Source organism: Doryrhamphus excisus, chromosome 2, assembly GCF_030265055.1.
Source record: "Doryrhamphus excisus isolate RoL2022-K1 chromosome 2, RoL_Dexc_1.0, whole genome shotgun sequence".
Classification (NCBI taxonomy): Eukaryota; Metazoa; Chordata; class Actinopteri; order Syngnathiformes; family Syngnathidae; genus Doryrhamphus; species Doryrhamphus excisus.
Genome location: NC_080467.1, coordinates 1,086,668 through 1,106,077, shown reverse-complemented (window position 1 = coordinate 1,106,077; position 19,410 = coordinate 1,086,668). Strand labels below are relative to the sequence as shown.

Here is a 19,410-nt window from a genome sequence, read left to right as displayed (position 1 = left end):
GTAATCTAAAAATAATGTAAGAGTAAATGAGAAAAATATTAAATAAGCCATTATCATTCAATTAAGGCCTTGCTTATCACATAGTATGTTCTTAGTTGTTAGTAAAACATGTTCTGTGAACTGCTTTATTTTATGTATTTTCATTATTGTAAATGTTATCTACAAACTCATATTACCTATATTGTTATCAGTGTTGTGCAAATTACTTTGCCGCCATAATATTACTGCTATTGCAACAATAAGTAAATCATACTCTTTTGTGGTTGAATATTGCACATTATTAGTTATTATTCGGCTTACTGAAACAATTTTGTGACATTTTCAAGCACAAAAATAGCAAAATGACCTAAAACACAAATATGAGATGATAAGATTCTACACTGGTCACTAGGTGTCAGTCTTGTTACTGTAATATTGAGTGAGACACACAAGCACCAGTCACGATTACCGGAAAAACAGGCTTTTATTGCAGGTTTGAATTATCTGACAACAGGTACAATAATCCCTAACTGTAGCCAAGATGAAACTCAGCTGTTATAGTATGTCTAGAGGTCTCTAATAATGTTAAAAACTGTACTTAGAAGGTCGTAAATGGGTTTTGTATGTGCTAACAATGAAAATACTCCATTTATAAATAATCATACTTCACAGAAATGTATCTATGAGTCAGGTCTACTATATTTGTACTGTATATATGTGTAAGTGACCTATTAGATTTTAGTGTCAACTCTCTTAGTTATTTCATGCTTTTTTGTTTTATTTCATATTTTGTTTCACATGCTTAAAAAATGTCCACAAATGCCCCATGGGCATTTGGACATCACTGAGTGTGTCCATGCTGGGTTTTCATTGCACTAAATGACCCACACTATAAGCAAAGGCTGGATGCAGGCTTCCACAGTGGTGCACACACACCGAGTTGAGAAGGTGGGTTCTGGCGGCAAGCCTTTCATGAGCAGCTCTTTCATTACAAAATAAATGCATGACAAAATAAAATTTTCTCACGTTCTCTTTTAATTAATTATGACACATATAAACGAAAAAAAAATCATTTTAGCACACAAATGGGATAGCACTTATGTCACATAGAGCAGTCATCTTTCAAGAAATGCTCAGTGTCTAAGTGATGAAATAGCTAATTAGCTATATCAGTTAGCTAGAAGTGCATCTTGTAATGGCTGACAAAGAAAAGTTGTAGGAGACTTGCAGATTCACATCAACGTCATCGACTATAACGGCCATATTTACTGTAAACTTCGATGTCCCCAAGTCATTTACCAATGGATCAGTGTGGTAATCCCAGTCATTTTGACTGGAAATGTGTTCATCACGGTCATTTGTCCAGTATAAACGGCCACATGTCTTCTGTGAACATTGCCAAACAATTTCCGTTGTGTCCTTCCCGACTTGGTAACTTTTTCATCTGGGATTGACAGAGAAAGAAGAGTCAACAAACAGCAATGTCAGTAAATGACGAGAGTATGGATGTTTGTGTGAATAAATGATAGGCCAAACCTCTTCGCCACCTTGATGCGCTGATGTAACCCGCATAGCAGCTGCGTCTTTCTGTAGAACGCCTCTCAGCATCTTTTTTTCATCAGCATAGGCACTGACCTGCCATTCCAGATGTTTCTCAGCTGGGCTACAAGGCCAATTTACCAATTTATTACAAGGTAATTTACAGTATACGTTATGTATATGAAAAATGCCACAAGATTGCATTTATGTGATGTGATTTGTCCATTGCCAACATTTTGTCCATCAAAGAACAGCGAAATGTCTTACACAATGTTACAAAATGTTTTCTCACCACATACACATTAGATACATTGTTCAAACTCACACAAGCTTAACTTTCACTTCTACACAAACTTAAGTTTGACTATGTCGAAGCGAACAGAAAATGCTAGATAGACTTTGTGTACTTTTATTCCGGGCTGGAAAAATACTGTGAGGTACACAAAAGATGCATTGTTCGGACTCACACAAGCTTAACTTTCACTTCTCCACAAACTTAAGTTTGACTATGTAGAGGGGAACAGAAAATGCTAGACAGACTTGTGTACTTTCATTCCGGGCTGGAAAAATACTGTGAGGTACACAAAAGATGCATTGTTCGGACTCACACAAGCTCAACTTTCACTTCTACACAAACTTAAGTTTGACTATGTAGAGGGGAACAGAAAATGCTAGACAGACTTATGTACTTTCATTTCGGGCTGGAAAAATACTGTGAGGTACACAAAAGATGCATTGTTCGGACTCACACAAGCTGAACTTTCACTTCAACACAAACTTAAGTTTGACTATGTAGAGGGGAACAGCAAATGCTAGATAGACTTTGTGTACTTTCATTCCGGGCTGGAAAACTACTGTGAGGTACACATTAGATGCATTGTTCGGATTCACACAAGCTGAACTTTCACTTCTACACAAACTTAAGTTTGACTATGTAGAGGGGAACAGCAAATGCTAGATATACTTTGTGTACTTTCATTCCGGGCTGGAAAACTACTGTGAGGTACACATTAGATGCATTGTTCGGACTCACACAAGTTTAACTTTCACTTATACACAAACTTAAGTTTGACTATGTAGACGGGAACAGCAAATGCTAGATAGACTTTGCGTACTTTCATTCGGGGCTGGAAAAATACTGTGAGGTACACATTAGATGCATTGTTTGGACTCACACAAGCTTAACTTTCACTTCTACACAAACTTAATTTTCACTATGTTGAGGGGAACAGCAAATGCTAGATAGACTTTGCGTACTTTCATTCGGGGCTGGAAAAAATACTGTGAGGTACACAATAGATGCATTGTTCGGACTCACACAAGTTTAACTTTCACTTCTACACAAACTTAATTTTCACTATGTTGAGGGGAACAGCAAATGCTAGATAGACTTTGCGTACTTTCATTCCGGGCTGGAAAAATACTGTGAGGTACACAAAAGATGCATTGTTCGGACTCACACAAGCTTAACTTTCACTTCTACACAAACTTAAGTTTGACCATGTAGAGGGGAACAGCAAATGCTAGATAGACTTTATGTACTTTCATTCGGGGCTGGAAAAAATACTGTGAGGTACACATTAGATGCATTGTTCGGACTCACACAAGCTTAACTTTCACTTCTACACAAACCTAATTTTCACTATGTTGAGGGGAACAGCAAATGCTAGATAGACTTTGTGTACTTTCATCCTGGGCTGGAAAAATACTGTGAGGTACACAATCGATGCATTGTTTGGACTCACACAAGCTTAACTTTCACTTCTACACAAACTTAATTTTCACTATGTTGAGTGGAACAGAAAATGCTAGATAGACTTTGTGTACTTTCATTCCGGGCTGGAAAAATACTGTGAGGTACACAATTGATGCATTTGGAATTGATTATTCCAAAGAATTATTACACTATCAATCATGTCATATCTGCATTTGTGGTTCCACATTGTTGTGAAAGTAAGCCTCCATTTTAGCTACAAATGAGATACCTATAGTCCTCAGGCCCTTTGATGGAGGAGTCAGACATTTTACTCCGAGGTCGACTGCTCTTGTCATCCATTGCGGCTTTTACCTCCTGCAATAAAAAAAAGTATTTTTGTAATTATTTTGCAAAAGCATTTTTTCCTGCAGCACCTAACAAACAAAAGAGTACATACTATATTCTATAGATAGCCTCATCATAAAGGTTTCATTGTATTACCTGTCCAACTTTCAAGCTGTATGTATTGGAAAGCCATCATGTACAACACGCAGAAAAGAGAAAGACACATATGTGGATGATGGACAACTTAAAAAAAATAATTGTGCTGAGTTCCTTTAAGTTTGCGGGAAAGTGAGAACAATGCATCCTTTATGTGTCAGCCTCTTCCTGTATGTTTTTTCATCAGTCATATGTAGATGTTGCACAACTATGTACATATGTGAGTGTGTGTGAGTCAAGAAGGCCTTCTATGAGAAACTATGAGAGACTGAATCTATTGTAATAACATCTAACAGTATAATCAATAACAAAACATCAATTAAGAACAATTAGACTTGGCTGTGGATGGTAATTGTGCCTTTTAATTGCATCCACTTCAATGAACCAAGATCAAAACAGCAACATTGTTATTGTGACGTATTATCTTCCAGACAAAAGTATTCGGCTAATAGATGACTGTAACATACAGGAAGCGATAAAATGAAGAAGAGTTCCACATATTTTTGTGGATTTGTGCAATTTTTTTTTTGTCCGTTCATCCAGATGAACATTATTGATGTCACAAGTGACTGGTGTTGGACCGTTTCTTCATTGCCCAAATGCTTGAACTTTCACACCAAACTAATTCAAGCATGTATAAAGTTGTAAACATAGCAATTAATATACTGCATAATGAATTAATTGATTAACATGTACTGGTCTGGCTCATCCTCATGTTCATTGTTTATGTGTCATTTAGCAGATATGGTCCTCTTCTGCCCCCTTGTGGTGAAAATGTTGTCAACTGCAGTTTGTTTTACCTTTGTTTGTCTTGCTTGCCCCGATTGGCTGTACTCCTGCCTGCACCACGTTAAAGTTATTCTGTGGGAGAGACGCATACATTATTATAAGAGTATAACTGTCGTGTTATGGAGGATGTGAATGTCAGCTTATGGCCCTGAAGATGACAACATGCATATTTGTCACAAAGCTGTTATAGATGCTATGCTGATGATCCTTATTTCAGGGGCTTTTAAAATGATATTGGATCCAATCTGACTACATGTCCTTTACACCCTGGAGGGTCATCTTTTGACAAACCCACCGACTTCATCATCTGGCACGTACACATCAGTGCTACATTTGGGACATGTACACAAAAGTTGGAAAAGTAGTCTAGGGCTGCTTTAAAGATACATACATAAACATACTTTTTCCGTGGTTTGTCTTCCAGAACTCTCATTGCTGGATGTCTCCTCTCATTTGGTGTTTTCTTGTCCCGATTATGAAACGGGACGGACTCCCGATTTACGCTGGTCAACTTTTTTCTGGTAAATAAGTGAAATAACATCATATAAAAACACTTTCAGTTCAGTGACTTTAGATTACTCACCTTTTACTAAAAAGAAACGGATGCAGATTTGGGTTTCCCGGTACCGACGGGGACAGATCTGCTTTGTCCGAGTGGAAATCCTCATGTCTGTGTTGCTTGGATTGTGGTGTCTGATCCGCCTCCACTGACCCATTTTGCTCCTCCATACTAGAATCCACAAGGTCTGACAGCTGGAGCTTCTCCACCTTTGGTAGTACTACTGAGGAAGACACATTATGGTGGGAATCAAACAGGTTGTGGCACATTTCCTAGACAGTCCAAATTTAAAATAATAATAATAATTTATTACCATGGCTGTAGTGTTCAGTGGTGCGTCATACTGATAGTTTTTATAATATTTAACTTATTTAGTCCTCAATGTGGCTGCACAGAGGACTAGTGGTTAGCATGCAGGCCTCACAGCTAGGAGACCGGAGTTCAATTCCACCCACCCTGGGCCATCTCTGTGTGGAGATGCATGTGACATTTGTGACTTCCGTCCATCCGTTTTCTATGCCGCTTATCCTCACAAGAGTCATGGGTATGCTGGAGCCTATCCCAGCTGTCTTGACAGGTACCCATTATGTCATTGTATGGTCATATCACCTCGAACGTGACAACAACAAAAAAAAATAAAATAAAAAAATTAATAAAATAAAAATAAAATAAAATTAAAAAAATAAATTAAAATTACAAATAAAAAATTACAAATAAAAAAATAACAAATAAAAAAATAACAAATAAAAAAATAACAAATAAAACATTAAAAATTATAAATTAAAAATAAAACTATATTAGGAAAGCAGGAAGTGAACAAATATAAATGATTCTAAAAGTACCAGATGGAGGGGTAGGATTTAATAAGCTTTGCTTCTTCCTACTCCTTTTGGACATGTGGAACTGGGAACTGATTATGGGATGCACTCAATTGTAATCTGATGCATGTTCAAATGAAATAAAACCATTACAAATTCGATAAATGACAAATATAACCGTGGCTATGATACGACTACTGCACACTATTTCCAAAATAAAAGACATTTGATGAGCAGAATGGTGCGGATACAAACACTTTTCATTACCTCAAACTCAACTTCTAAAATATTTTTTGCCACTTTTGTGCATCATTTTTCCAGTCAGAAGCTCCCCCAAAAAATCACTTTATCTCATCAGGTAGCCAGGATATGAATCATTTGGGCTTGTCTATAAAAAGTATATTAAAGGCTCTCCAGTAGTCAAGAGTGGGAACATAAAAGATGGACAACTGGTCATTATGGTGTTGCCAAGACAGTGTATCCAGTGTATGGGAACCGGATTTCCATTAGAAAGGTTCGAATATTCTTTTCTCAGCTGAGAAGAGTGATGATAAGACGTCATGTAAATGAAGTGTACATCAAATCAATTTACTGTATTGTCAAAGATAATTACCATAAGCCAACGGATCCCTCAGTCCCCCCCAGTGACTGCAGGCCTGTCTTTGCTAATCATTTTGCAGGTCACGAGATAAGCAGTGTGACTCCGCTGGCTGTGCAGCAGCAGCACCTCCTGTGGGGGGCTGTCTCTGCCTTCTCACGGTGATTAGCTCCAGACAAACATCTTCGACCTGCAGGTTATTGATCTTTTTCATCTGGCTAAAAATATGACCGCTCCGGAACAAGGAGGACTCAGCTGTGTGGGGCACGGCGTCTCCAAGGGAACACAGGTGACGCCAGTGAAGCGGGCCTGGGAGCTATTTTAGTGGACAAGCGCTGTCTCTTTGAAGAGGGAGCAGATGGCGAGGATGTCCTCGTATGGCGAACGCCGTCTTTGCCCGAAGTTAAGGTGCCTTTGACTCACTCACCTGGAGGGGCCCCGCTCTCTGGATGCTTAACCGTAGCGCTCCTCAGATAATGGAGGATGGACTGGAGGCCCTCGTGCACAATGTCAGGAGGAGGGAAAGTGATGGGGCACTTCCTCAAGTTCAGTCCTTTCAGGCTAAGCAGATTTCCTGGGAAAAATGACAAATAGTGAAGCATTTGGTAACGTTTGCCTGGATCTAGATTTGATCTAGATCAGACATGAGGAAACCCAATAAGCTTCTCAATCTCAATTTTGTGCACACTGTAAACCTGAATGTTCAAATTACTTTAATAAATAAAATTATGCATACTCCCATTAATATCTTAATTATGCCAAGTCCATTTAACATGTTGTTCCATTTTGAGTACTTTTAATAATTTGTTTTGATTAAATTGAACTACGGCTATATTAAGTAAGATTAACTTAAAAACATAGTTTAATACAACTTAAGACACTGTAAATCCCAATGCTCAAAATAATTAATTAGTATAAGTATAGTTAACTTAAAATTTTCTTAAAATGGTATATGTACGTATAACCCACATGTACATAAGACAATAGTGAAAGAGACTCAACTCACCAAGCTCTGATGGAAGCTCTGAAATGGGATTGGCCTCTAGTAGTAATGTTTGTAGGGATCTAGATCAAGAAAAATACACATCTTTAATACTTCGTATGGTTACTTTACTGCCTTGTCGTATGTAATCCTGTACACAAACACACAGAAGGTTTACTCACTTTTATTGTTAGTGTTTACAGGTATTATCCCCTCTTGTGTCCAACCACCAATCAACAATATAACAATATGAACTACAGTGGCAACAATTAATCAATGTATTAATTGATTAATGGACAACTATTTTGGTGTTAATCGTTTTTAAATCGATTCATCCATAATGCTGATTGATATTTTTGCCTGTTTTTTTGATATGTCGCGGATCAAAACCACATCATATTGATTTGTCCAGATGACTGCATGAATCGAAAGAACAAGCTTCAGATTAATCGACAAAGTTAATCTTGCCCTCACCTAAAACAGAAAAATATCAATCTCTGACAAAGTCAGACAAACACAAATACGGTGCTTCCGTTGTTTAGTCTTGACCAACTGTATTCACGGTATACACCCTGGACTGGTGGCCAGCCAATCACAGGGCACGTATAGACAAACAACCATTCACACTCACATTCATACCTATGGACAATTTGGAGTCGACAATTAACCTAGCATGTTTTTGGAATCGGAGTACCTGGAGTACTTGGAGAAAACCCACGCATGCACGGGGAGAACATGCAAACTCCACACAGCTGAGGCTGAGGGTGGAATTGAACTTGGTTTTCCTAGCTGTGGGTCCTGTGCACTAACCACTTCTCCACCGCGCATCTATGTGTGTATTAACTCACAATATTTTATGTCTCATATTCTATCAAAAAACCCCAAAATGAATACAATTACAAACGACAAACGTCTGCAGCGAAGAGCAATAGTAACATACTTGTGGAAGCCAATCTCAGCAGGGAGTGATGCAACTTGGTTATTCCTGAGGTCCAGCCACAGCAGCTCGGGGAGATCGGAGAACATGGAATTTGGGAGACTGTGTATCTGATTCCCTTCCAGGTATAAATACTAAGGAGGAAAAAAAAAATACCAGCATGAGAGTCAGAATTCATCACTAATACATAAAAGCATAAGGTCCACAGGAATAAGAGTGATTTGGCAATGGTTGCCCAGACGGTAGCAGACCTTCAGCTGCTTGTGTTTCAAAACCCCTTCTGAAACATGGTCCAGTCCAGTTCTGCTCCAACAGAGGGTCAACAGTGAATGACAATCAGTGTGCTCAGCATCCTCAGCCACAGTGCGATGGTTGTTGTCAGCTCTGTCCGTCTCCTCAAAGGAAGACATTGTGTGCTTTCATTCACTTCCCCGGCCTGCAGTCCTTGCTCAAGTTCGCACTGACAAATAATCTATGACTGGAATAAAATGTGAAATTAGTCATATTATGTCATGGTATATAAAACTATTGTGAGTTTTGTTTTAACTGACTCACCTTTTTTGAATTGATAAGCGGCGAAGTCGAGAAAAAGGCTAACATGGTATAGCTAGGTATAGCTAGGTATAGCTAGCGAGTGCCGCGAATGTTTGGGCGTGGTAACCGTGGCAACCACATCCACTACGGCAAGTGCCGAAGTCCAAACATGAGAGAAAATTCATTTAGCGGGCATAAGCTTAGTTGACTTACGGTATTTTGCACTATTTACTTTATTTTGCTCAAGCCACCATAATTCCCCCATATTGTGATTTACACCATAAATATTTACATTTACTTGATCTAAAGTATTTCGATTTCTTGACCATAAAAACATACAGAAAAAAATATGATTCATAGCAATGTCAATAATAGTTCAGTAGATAGGAGTCACAAAAACCTTATTTTCTGTAATGGCCTTTTTCTTCTGCATCCATCGCAACAAATCCTTTGGTACACTCCAAATTCCACAGTTTCTTGGCTATATACATATATATAATTGTGTTTGTTGCATTTCGAGCTTCATTTGTTCCCTTATTTTTTTCATATTCTCGATCATAATAGCCAGAATTATTCCATATCTCTGTGGGAAACTTGTTCTGGATTTCCCCCCCAGTTAAACGCCACAAAGCAATACTTCCTTGGCGGAGGTAATTAAAAGCAAACCCACAAAAACCATTAAATTACCAATATCGCCCCAAAACAACTATTTACTGGTCAGCTACTGTCGAGCAACTTCAATTTGTAAGTGTACCACACAACAACTTCCGGTTTCAACTTTCAGCACACAGCCCGTATCTAGAAACGTCAATCCAAGTCATTGTGGTAATAATGATAGGTGTTTTTCGGAATTTACACCATCAATGGTGTATTGTATAAACATTTAAATCATACTGTGATTTAGTCATAATCGTTCTACTACTGTGTATCTTATAAAGACACTTGTACCCGTACTTGCAGGCTTTTATTTTTAAATCTAACTCTCTTCACTTCCGGTGTGTTACATCTAACCATATGGAGCTGGATGCAGCTCGCACTCTGATCCGGAGTAGCACAAGTCTTTGGGGTTTGCGTCACACGGACACACACTACGGAAGATAACCGAGAACACCAACGATACCGGGAGACAATCTTAACCTGCCGGTGGAACTTGCTTCCAGGCGCATAGCCGTCGTTGCTGTCTTCTGGTAAAAAAAAAAAAGACTTCAACTCGCTGCGCCCGTATTTCCGGCAAGAAGACCGAATAATACGGTGAGCGGTAAATACATTAACGAACTGTTGGATCGAAATGTGCGCTCACTTGTTATTGAGTCTTCCGCTCTGAGGTGTAGTTTCTCTTCAAGAGGCGAGGAATGCTATCTGAGCATCAATGTTTCACTGGGGAAAGTGGAAGAAGAGGATGGGAGCCAATAGTTCGTCAAAGAGACCAGTTTTCGATGAGAAGGAAGATGGTAAGTGATGGCAAAGTGCGAACACTCCCTTTTTGAGTTTTTGCTGATTATGCATAATTGTCAATATTGGCTTTACATAAGCTCCGTTGTTGTCATCAATTAGCATTAGCTTCGGATTTTGCCACGTCGTCCAAGTTTCCTCAAGAAAAAAAACACTCCTTTTGGATTAGCATTGTCTCATAATAATTATAATAACATTAGTTGTTGTTATTTTGTAGATGGAGTTTACATTGATGTGCAATAATATAGAACAATACCACACAATAATTTACTTTATTTATTATTTACTACACAAGAGCAAAATGTATGAACTGATGACTGCGGTGTCCAATGTGTGGCCCGGGGGCCATTTGCAGCCCGCATCTGTATTTTTCATTGGCTCGCAGCACATTCTAAAAATATAATTTCACAATCAATTTAATGAAACATCAGCTGTCATTTTGCAAGAATAAAGTCAAAATATTAAGAGAAAAAAGTTTTAATTTAACAAAAAAAGTTGTAATTTTACGAGAATAATGTAATAGTATTACAAAGAAATATAACATCATTTTAATGGGTTAAAGTTGAAATATTAAAAAATATTTTTTCATATAATGAGAAACAAACAAAACAACAATAAGGTTGTAATTTTTGGAAAATTGGGTTGTGGAAGTTGTAATAAGGAAAATAAAAACAGAATAAAGTAAAAATATTATAGGAATAAAGTTATAATTATGAGAAGAAAATGTACAAAACGTAAGCTGTAATAGTTGTCGCATTTAAAACAAAACAGATGTAATTTTGTGAGAATAAAGTCAAAATATTAAACAAAAAACATTGAAAAAAGTGACACATTTTTACGTGAATACATTTGTAAAATTGTCAGTAATTTTATTTTTATAGAATTGAAACATTAAAGAAAAAATGTTTTTTTATTATGAAGTATAAAAAAGTATTACATTTCCATCACCGTTGAATGAAATGTTAATTTATATTTTTTTGTCAAAAAAAAAAAAGTATAGGTGTTCCTAATTTTGCGGCGCCCGAGTGTACAGCATATACTGTATTCATCCCACCCTCCTTCATCCTCCCTCATCAGTGTGCGCTACCATCCAGATTTAACAATGCGGCATGCGTGGTGTGCAAAATATTTTCCTGGTGCCTGAATGGTCCCTGAGAAAGAAGGAAAACATGGAAGACAGAGGGTTAATAGTATAATTAAGGCAAGATTAATGTCATGCATGGAAGTAATGTTAATTCATAATGGCTTGCCAGTGTGCGGGTAAATAAGCCTCGCAAGGAAGTCCAGTGCTGAATCTTGATGATAAACTAAGGAGCGCCACTGATAAAGGGACAACTTGAGTAAATGAGGTCATTTCACTACAGGGATATGGTCATATTGCCTCTCTCTGCCTGTGTGTGTGTGTGTGTGTGTAGCATGCAAGGATAACCCATTTAAACCGGCATCCTTCTCCCAGTCCGCTACAAGTCAAAAGACAGAATCACATGTATTTATTTGTTCAACGTGCCAAAAAAAGACTTGCTGAATGAATATAGGATCAATATAATATATCCCAATAAAAAATCTCACTATCCATTCAATAATAATATTAATGTATTGGATTTTATAGCGCTTTTCAAGGCACCCAAAATGCTTGACAATGAAATGAACCCATTACTCATTCACTCCCCAGTCACACACCGGTGGCGGTATCCACATCTGTAGTCACAGCTGCCCTGAGGTAGCCTGACAGAAACGCGGCTGCCAAGTCACGCCGGCGGCCTCTCGGACCGCCACCAAATCCATACCAACCGTCACACATCAGTGTGGGCGGCGGTGGGTGAAGTGCCTTGCCAAGGGACACAACAGCGATGATTGGGTTGAGTGTGAGCGCCAAGCTTCAGATTTGTGGACAATTTGCTCGACCTGCTGAGCCACTGCCGAACATAATATGTAATACGAAATAAAAACATGCTTCAAATAACGACAATTTTTTCAATTTTTTCAATTTTTTCAAAAGCGGTGAATATTTGCTGCATGGGTGCAATGAAAATATTGTGTTAGCTTGGAGAAGTAAATAATCGCTACTCAAAATGTCATAACAATAGCAAGTGTGCAACATTTCAACCTGAGCATAAGCTAGCTAGGTGTAAAATTTCAATATAAACAAGTTACAAAACAAAAAATAGCTTAGAAATTGTGCTGCTTTTTGTCACATTTTCTGTCCTTGTAAAATCCAAAGGTATTCCAAAGTTTATATTTTTGTTTTGCTGATGTGTTGAAAATTGCTAGGGCACAATCTTGTTAACCCGTGGTGCATGTTCTAAAATAAGACATGATTCGCACGGTGTCCGAGTGGTTAGCATGTTGGTCACACAGTCAGGAGATCGGGAAGATTCTTGATTCTCCGCTTGGGAATCCCTGTGTGGAGTTTCAATGTTGTGGTACTCCAATTTCCTCAGGTTAATTGGCGACTCCATATTGTCCGTAGGTATGAATGTGAGTGTGAATGGTTGTTTGTCTACATATATGTGTCCTGTGATTGGTTGGCCACCAGTCTGGGGTGTACCCCGCCTCTTGCTCAAAGACAGCTGGGATAGGCTCCAGCATACCTGCGACCTTAGTGAGGATAAGTGTTCAATAGGAGTCAACAACTCAATACAAAGGACCAAAAAATGACCGTTTTAAGGATTTATGGCTTATTGATCGAGGAGGCTGCTACCAACGCATATCTCTCGCTTGTCTGTTATCCATTCCCAACCCCAGTTCAATGGACAGACTGTCATTATTTCCCTGTGTATATTCTCAAGAAGTCATTAAACTTCTGTATAATTGCACTTCAAAAAAGGATACAGTCACCCCTCGTTTATCGTAGTTAATTGCTTCCAAACCCAACTGTGATTAACTCATTTCTGTAAAGTAGGATTGCTTATTTATAAATGGAATGTTTTCATAGTTAGAGCTTAAAAAAAACCTGTTTACAACCTTCTGAATACAGTTTTTAACATTATTAGAGCCTTCTAGACATACAGTAGCATCCCTATAGTCACCTTTACACTTATATTCCGCATTAAGTATGATTGCTTATTTATAAATGGAATGTTTTCATAGTTAGAGCTTAAAAAAAACCTGTTTACAACCTTCTGAATACAGTTTTTAACATGATTAGAGCCCTCTAGACATACAGTAGCATCCCTATAGTCACCTTTACACTTATATTCCGCATTATAGTAGACATAAGTCCAGTGATCAAGTCTGGTGCTTGTTTTTTTTCCGCCAAATCTCATAATAACATCAATAACCCAGAGTGATCAGTGTAAAATATTACATATCAAAACAACATCTTTGAATGGATCTTCTGAATGCCCTGGATTTGTATTTTTCTTCATTCAGCTATTTAGAAAGTGCCTCATTCGTCAAAAAAAACCCTAAAATGTTCTGAAGTAAACATATTTTTTGGCTAACAGGCCGTATTTAACCACGAAACAGCAGGCTAAGGAGTCAACCTTTAGTAACTTGTGAACATGGCGCAGCATTTAGGCAAGTGGAGCGGTTATTGTCGGCCGACTTCACCTTTTTACCTCGGATTAACGACTAACGGTTATTTTCTCAGTGGATTAATCCGAAGCTCTCTCGCGGTCTTGGTCACAGCGGTCATGTGATGTTGCTGTGATGTGGCGTTGATGTCGACGCTGTGTTTCTACCAGCAGAGGTACGAAGTCTGGTATGTGTGTGACTTCCAGGTATGAAAAACATACTCCGCTCTGAAAAGAAGAATTGTTATTAGAATATATTACTGATCATTGGATTCATCTGAGGATTGTTATTTCGATTAATCGCGTAATCGCTAATATTGATATCGTAACATATCAGTAAAGAGGCAAAAATAGCTGTGACTGTTTCCCAAAGTCAAAGCCGATGTGTGTGAAGATCTTGTTTTGCCTAAAACACAAAGATAACGGTTCTGCTTTTATGGATTTTGTCTCTTTTGTCTGTGGCGAAGGGAGAAACGAGGAGCCTTTTGTGTGTTAATGATCTAACGGGAGGCACCATCCATCACCTATTATCATCAGTATGAGACAAGTGCCATTTACGTGTGACCGATCAGGCGCTGTGGGAAGTTTATCAAATCTAATCAGTCCAGATCTTGTGCTGCTTCATCACCCTTTAAGCTGTGCTGACACTCTCTTTCTGTATCGTTATGATGTGTTGATGCACATCCCAAGGTCTGCTTTCTGGGTTGCGGAGGTGTTGCCATTGTTTCCAACTGATATACGTTGGACTTAGTCGACAAACACATCACAGACCTTTCTTACGGATATTCACACACATCGGGTTTGACTTTGGTAAACACTAGCCACGTTTACATGAGGAGTTTTTCTCTTTCCGAATGGCCTTTCCGAAAGTAACGGTATCCACGGAAATTAATATTCCAATCGAGTGTCTACATGCGCCTCTATAATCAACCAGAATAGTCAATGGGGCATGCCCAGTAAAGCGTAAACACCAACATCACGTGATACCGACTTCCTCCACTTTTTCTTTCACTTGTTGGAATAACTCCGTATTGCCAGTTTTTCCTTCGTCCAGTCTTGGAATTTAGTTTGAATAAAAAAAACAAACTTTCCTTAGCAGTCCAGTGCCGATTGCTCGCCTCCATTTTTTTAAATCGAAGAACATCTAGAGCTTCGTGTTACGTCATATCTCAGCATTTGCTGAAAGAACGAACCCGGGAACAGGAAAAGATGAAGTTCAATCTTGCTAATATTTTATACGAAAGACGTATTTATATATTTTTATAAAACCAAACACCCCAAAAAAACAAAAAATAAAAATAAAAAAATGAATAAAATTAAAAAATGTAAAAAAAACCTACTATACTCGTGAAACACATACAATATTTTATAATTAAGCTCGGCACATGTTTTATATAGATATGTATTTTCTTTTTTAATAAAACTGTACTTGTAAATGGCGTATAGAAGGGTTTAGTTTTTTTCGGTTAATGTGAAAAATATACACCCAACATTTTGCCTATGTTTGCGTACATTAACAGCTAGCATAAAATACGGTGCGCATCTTGTCGTGTGATTAATACACTACATGACTCCAAATCATTCAATACGAAAGACGTATTTATATATTTTTATAAACCCAAACACCCTAAAAACCCCAAAAAACAAAAAAAACCCCAAAAACCAAAAAAAAAAAAAACAAAAAAAATAAAAGATTAAATAAAAACACCAACTATACTTGTGAAACACATACAATATTTTATAATTAATCTCAGCACATGTTTTATATAGATATGTATTTTCTTTTTTAATAAAACTGGACTAGAAGGGTTTAGATTCTGTTCCACAGATGGCGCTAATGCACACCAAAGCTGCTTGCCAACCGCTAATAAACAACAGAAGAAGAAAAACACCACGAAGAAGAACGCACCCTGACAAATTTCCGATTGATACCTCAATCGGATTGGGGAAAGGAATATTCCACCCCTGGGAATCCCATTATATATTCATTCGGATTGGCACTTTTCTTTCGGAATGATGCGTATACAAAGGTTACATTCTTTCCATTTGAGCAAATAATCCGAATGGAATTGGAATATTTGGGTCCATGTAAACGTGGCTAGTGATAAACACTTACCAAACCACTTACTGTTTGTTTTGGGTTCATATTGATTTGGTCTGTGTATGGCCCAACTGATCACTCCATTAATCCAGACTACAAGATTCAGATTAATTGAAAAAAATTATGTAATCTTTTATGAGTTAAAGCATGTTTTGGTTTTTAATGTGATTAAAAAGATATAGATGGAGTTACCAGCCTGCTCATCTTGGTCTCGTACTTGCCCCGTTTCACTCGAGTGCCGTTGTAGACTTTTTTTTTTTTGTTTGTTTATGTGCAGTTTCCTGGCCAACAATTTGCCCTTGGCAGAGCTGTGTTCTCTGTGAGTGCTCTTGGTAATCCACGCCGTTGTTAATTAAGAATAATTGAGCACGGGGCATATTGCCATTGAAAAACTTTGACTATTCATGCCCGTCTGTTCACCTTGTAAAGTCTACAAATGAGGATTCCGCAACGCAGCCGCTTTCTCTTTCATCGGGTTTCACGCGTTGCACTGATAACTGGGAGGTGCAGCATGTTGGAGGTGTCATCTTCGAGTCTGGCTGCCTTTTAGAGTCTGTCAGAAATCTCAGGTAGTAAGCGTAATCAAGCATTGGCTTATTCTTGCCGGTTTTATTCTATTCAACTGTAGGCATGATCGTTTCTGGAGTTCTGGAATTCATTAGAATTTGGCAAATTAGTTAAATGGTAGCTGTGACATAACCACAAACTAGTAGTTTGAACAAGGGTCAGAACAGTGGGGTGGTCATAGTGGGCTATGAGCATCTTTGGCGGTCCAATTGTTCTTGTTATTATTCAGTCTCCTTTGCCTGCAAGTCAATGAAAAGGTAAAAATACATACATGTCCATAGTAGGGCTGCGACTGACAATTATATTTTGACTTGATGAACATGAAACTGGGCTGCACGGCGGTGGAGTGGTTAGGGCAGGTAGGAGACCAGGGTTTGATTCCACCCTCGTTTTTGCATGTCTTCCCCCCGGTTTTCTCCGGGTACTCCGGTTTCCTCCCACATTCCAAAAACATGCTAGCTTAATTGGCTACTCCAAATTGTCCATAGGTATGAATGTGAGTGTGAATGGTTGTTTGTCTATGTGTGCCCTGTGATTGGCTGGCGACCAGTCCAGGGTGTACCCCGCCTTACGCCCGAAGACAGCTGGGATAGGCTCCAGCACCCCCAGCGACCCTCGTGAGGAAAAAGCGGTAGAAAATGAATGAATGAATGAATGAACATGAAACGGGGCTGCACGGCGGTGGAGTGGTTAGGGCAGGTAGGAGACCAGGGTTTGATTCCACCCTCGTTTTTGCATGTTCTCCCCCCGGTTTTCTCCGGGTACTCCGGTTTCCTCCCACATTCCAAAAACATGCTAGCTTAATTGCCGACTCCAAATTGTCCATAGGTATGAATGTGAGTGTGAATGGTTGTTTGTCTATATGTGCCCTGTGATTGGCTGGGGGTGCGCAACCGCCTCTCGCCCGAAGACAGCTGGGATAGGCTACAGCACGCCCGTGACCCTCGTGAGGATAAGCGGTAGAAAATGAATGAAAAATTTCAAACTTTGTTGTTTTGATTAATCGAATAATCGGTTAGGCCCAATATGAACCAAATCGATATGAACCAAACCCAAACAGTTACTTCTTTAGTGGTGTGGAATGGGAGAAAAGGTGTGATTAAGTGGAAAAAGAAAAAAACTACTCAAGAAAAACTGACCCCATTTAGTTATTGATGCAGTTTTATCCACAATGTAGCAAGACTGGACTTGCTCAATGAGGTCTTTAAACTCAACTTAACTCACCACCACTTTTTTTTTTAGTCCCGTGGAAGTTTCTCACTCTTTGCAAAAGTGCCAAAACGCAGTAGATGTCTCAGGAAGCTATAGCGTTCTATAGTGTCCTTTTTTTTTCTCATGTGTGGGACTAATAAAGATCTTATCTTATGAGCTTGGTCGTGTTATACTTCCCTGGTTCTGTACCACCCTGGGAAACCCATGTATGACAAGTGTTGGATTCGGCTGTAACATCTTTTTATGGACTTTAATGGAAAAACACATGACTGTGATCACATGGGTTCTGCATGCTGAATAAAAAAAAAGTGTTGGAAGAGCTTGTATCGGAGTGCCAATATGGGAGATTTTCCATACAGGCTGAATATCAGACCAGGATGCCCCTATTTTGTTGTATCGCTTTGATTAACATTATCGTGTTCATGCCAAAGACAGTATATTTCCACTTACTGTATGCGGACTATTGTCTTCCATTCTTGTTGTATGCACTGTATGTGTGTGTATGTGTGTGTGTGTGTGTGTGTGTGTTTGGGTCTGCCTGAATGTCTGAGTGTGTGCGTGACTGCACTTCCCGTCAAGGATAAGTGTATGAGGCAATGAAAGCAGATTTGGTTGAGGATAAAGATAGCTGCGGAGGAATGGCTGATTACTTGCACTGAATACTGAGACACCCACTTGCTTTCATCTTGGTTACCAACTCCCAGTTTCTCTCGGTGGTTTTATTCCAGTCCACTCCGTTGATGCCTGCAGCTACTGGCCTCTCGCCGGAGCCGAGTCCATCATAATTGGCCATTGCAAATGTAGTACTGCGATATGTGAAAAATACCGCAGAAGCCTATCCATAGCATATCCTGTGTTATATCGATATTGTTAGTTTGTAAAAATCGAGAAAAAAATGATTCCTTATATATACAGTAAACCTCGGATATATCGGACTCGGATATATCGGAAATTCGCTCACAACGGACAGATAAAAAAGAACCGATTTTTCTGTAATGCATTTCCAATAAAAATTCATTGCATATATCGGATTTTTTATAACGGATTTCGCCTATTTCGGACAAAATCTCCAGTCCCGTTCCAATGCATTTCCATTAAATTTCCCTCGCATATATCGGATGGCCGCATGGTGGTGCTCCGATTCGCCGAATCGTGACAGGCCGCTATACGACGTCATTTGCAGCGTTTGCAGCGTTGCCTGCGCGTCCAGGTACATTGGAAACATAGTCAAGGAAGTGCCTTTTTATAACGGATAAAATCCGATATATGCGTAAAACGGACATTTTCCGGTATACGCATATAACGGATTTCGCTTATATCGGACAAAACCAGTGGGAACAATTGAATCCGATATATCCGAGGTTTACTGTATGAAGGCGGGGGCCTCAAACTAGCATCCTGCGGGCCGCATTTGGCCCACGGGCCGCGAGTTTGAGACCCCTGTTCTAATTTGACAAGACCAAGCCCTACTAACTTATCAGTAGTGCTGGGTTTTTTTTAACAGCATTCATTGTATTCATATTCATATATTGCATTCATATATATTTTTTTTTAATTTATTTTATTTATTTTATTTATTTTATTTATTTTATTTATTTTATTTATTTTATTTATTTTATTTATTTTTTATT

General features: G+C 38.7%; 2 protein-coding genes across 6 annotated transcripts in view; one reads left to right on the top strand and one right to left on the bottom strand.

Moving 5' to 3' along the window:
• Nucleotides 1–1,031: 1,031 nt before the first annotated feature.
• Nucleotides 1,032–9,639, bottom strand: LOC131103452 (leucine-rich repeat-containing protein 7-like). 4 transcript variants are annotated; one of them, XM_058049755.1, is made up of 11 exons: nt 9,333–9,639; nt 8,650–8,876; nt 8,402–8,532; nt 7,486–7,544; nt 6,907–7,053; nt 5,088–5,286; nt 4,906–5,022; nt 4,516–4,576; nt 3,504–3,589; nt 1,516–1,642; nt 1,032–1,423 (listed from the first exon to the last, which is right to left on the bottom strand). In XM_058049755.1, the coding sequence occupies exons 2-11, from the start codon at nt 8,806–8,808 to the stop codon at nt 1,334–1,336; spliced, it is 1,176 nt and encodes a 391-aa protein (XP_057905738.1). In that variant the 5' UTR covers nt 8,809–8,876; nt 9,333–9,639; the 3' UTR covers nt 1,032–1,333. The 4 variants fall into 4 exon arrangements, 3 of the variants coding, with proteins under 3 accessions (XP_057905738.1, XP_057905746.1, XP_057905732.1); XM_058049763.1 differs by lacking the exon at nt 9,333–9,639 and adding an exon at nt 8,954–9,231 and having other exon boundaries at nt 5,088–5,283; XM_058049749.1 differs by lacking the exon at nt 9,333–9,639 and adding an exon at nt 8,954–9,224.
• A 335-nt stretch (nt 9,640–9,974) lies between these two features.
• LOC131103421 (serine/threonine-protein kinase 32C-like) overlaps nt 9,975–19,410 on the top strand; it is a 79,099-nt gene continuing 69,663 nt past the window's right edge. Inside the window, exons 1-2 of one of the 2 annotated variants that reach the window (XM_058049703.1) lie at nt 9,975–10,183; nt 10,276–10,383. In XM_058049703.1, the coding sequence (XP_057905686.1) occupies nt 10,302–10,383 (82 nt within the window). In that variant the 5' untranslated portion in view covers nt 9,975–10,183; nt 10,276–10,301. The remainder of the gene's footprint in view (nt 10,184–10,275; nt 10,384–19,410) is intronic. The other variant, XM_058049712.1, reaches the window with a different exon arrangement.

Coding starts and splice junctions, on each gene's coding strand:
- LOC131103452 (XM_058049755.1), bottom strand. CDS start 8,808: ATGTCTTCCTTTGAGGAGACGGACAGAGCTGACAACAACCATCGCACT. Junction 8,533..8,649: donor TGAAACACAAGCAGCTGAAG/GTCTGCTACCGT, acceptor TTTCCTCCTTAG/TATTTATACCTGGAAGGGAA. Junction 3,590..4,515: donor GGCAAGCAAGACAAACAAAG/GTAAAACAAACT, acceptor TTTTTATTGCAG/GAGGTAAAAGCCGCAATGGA.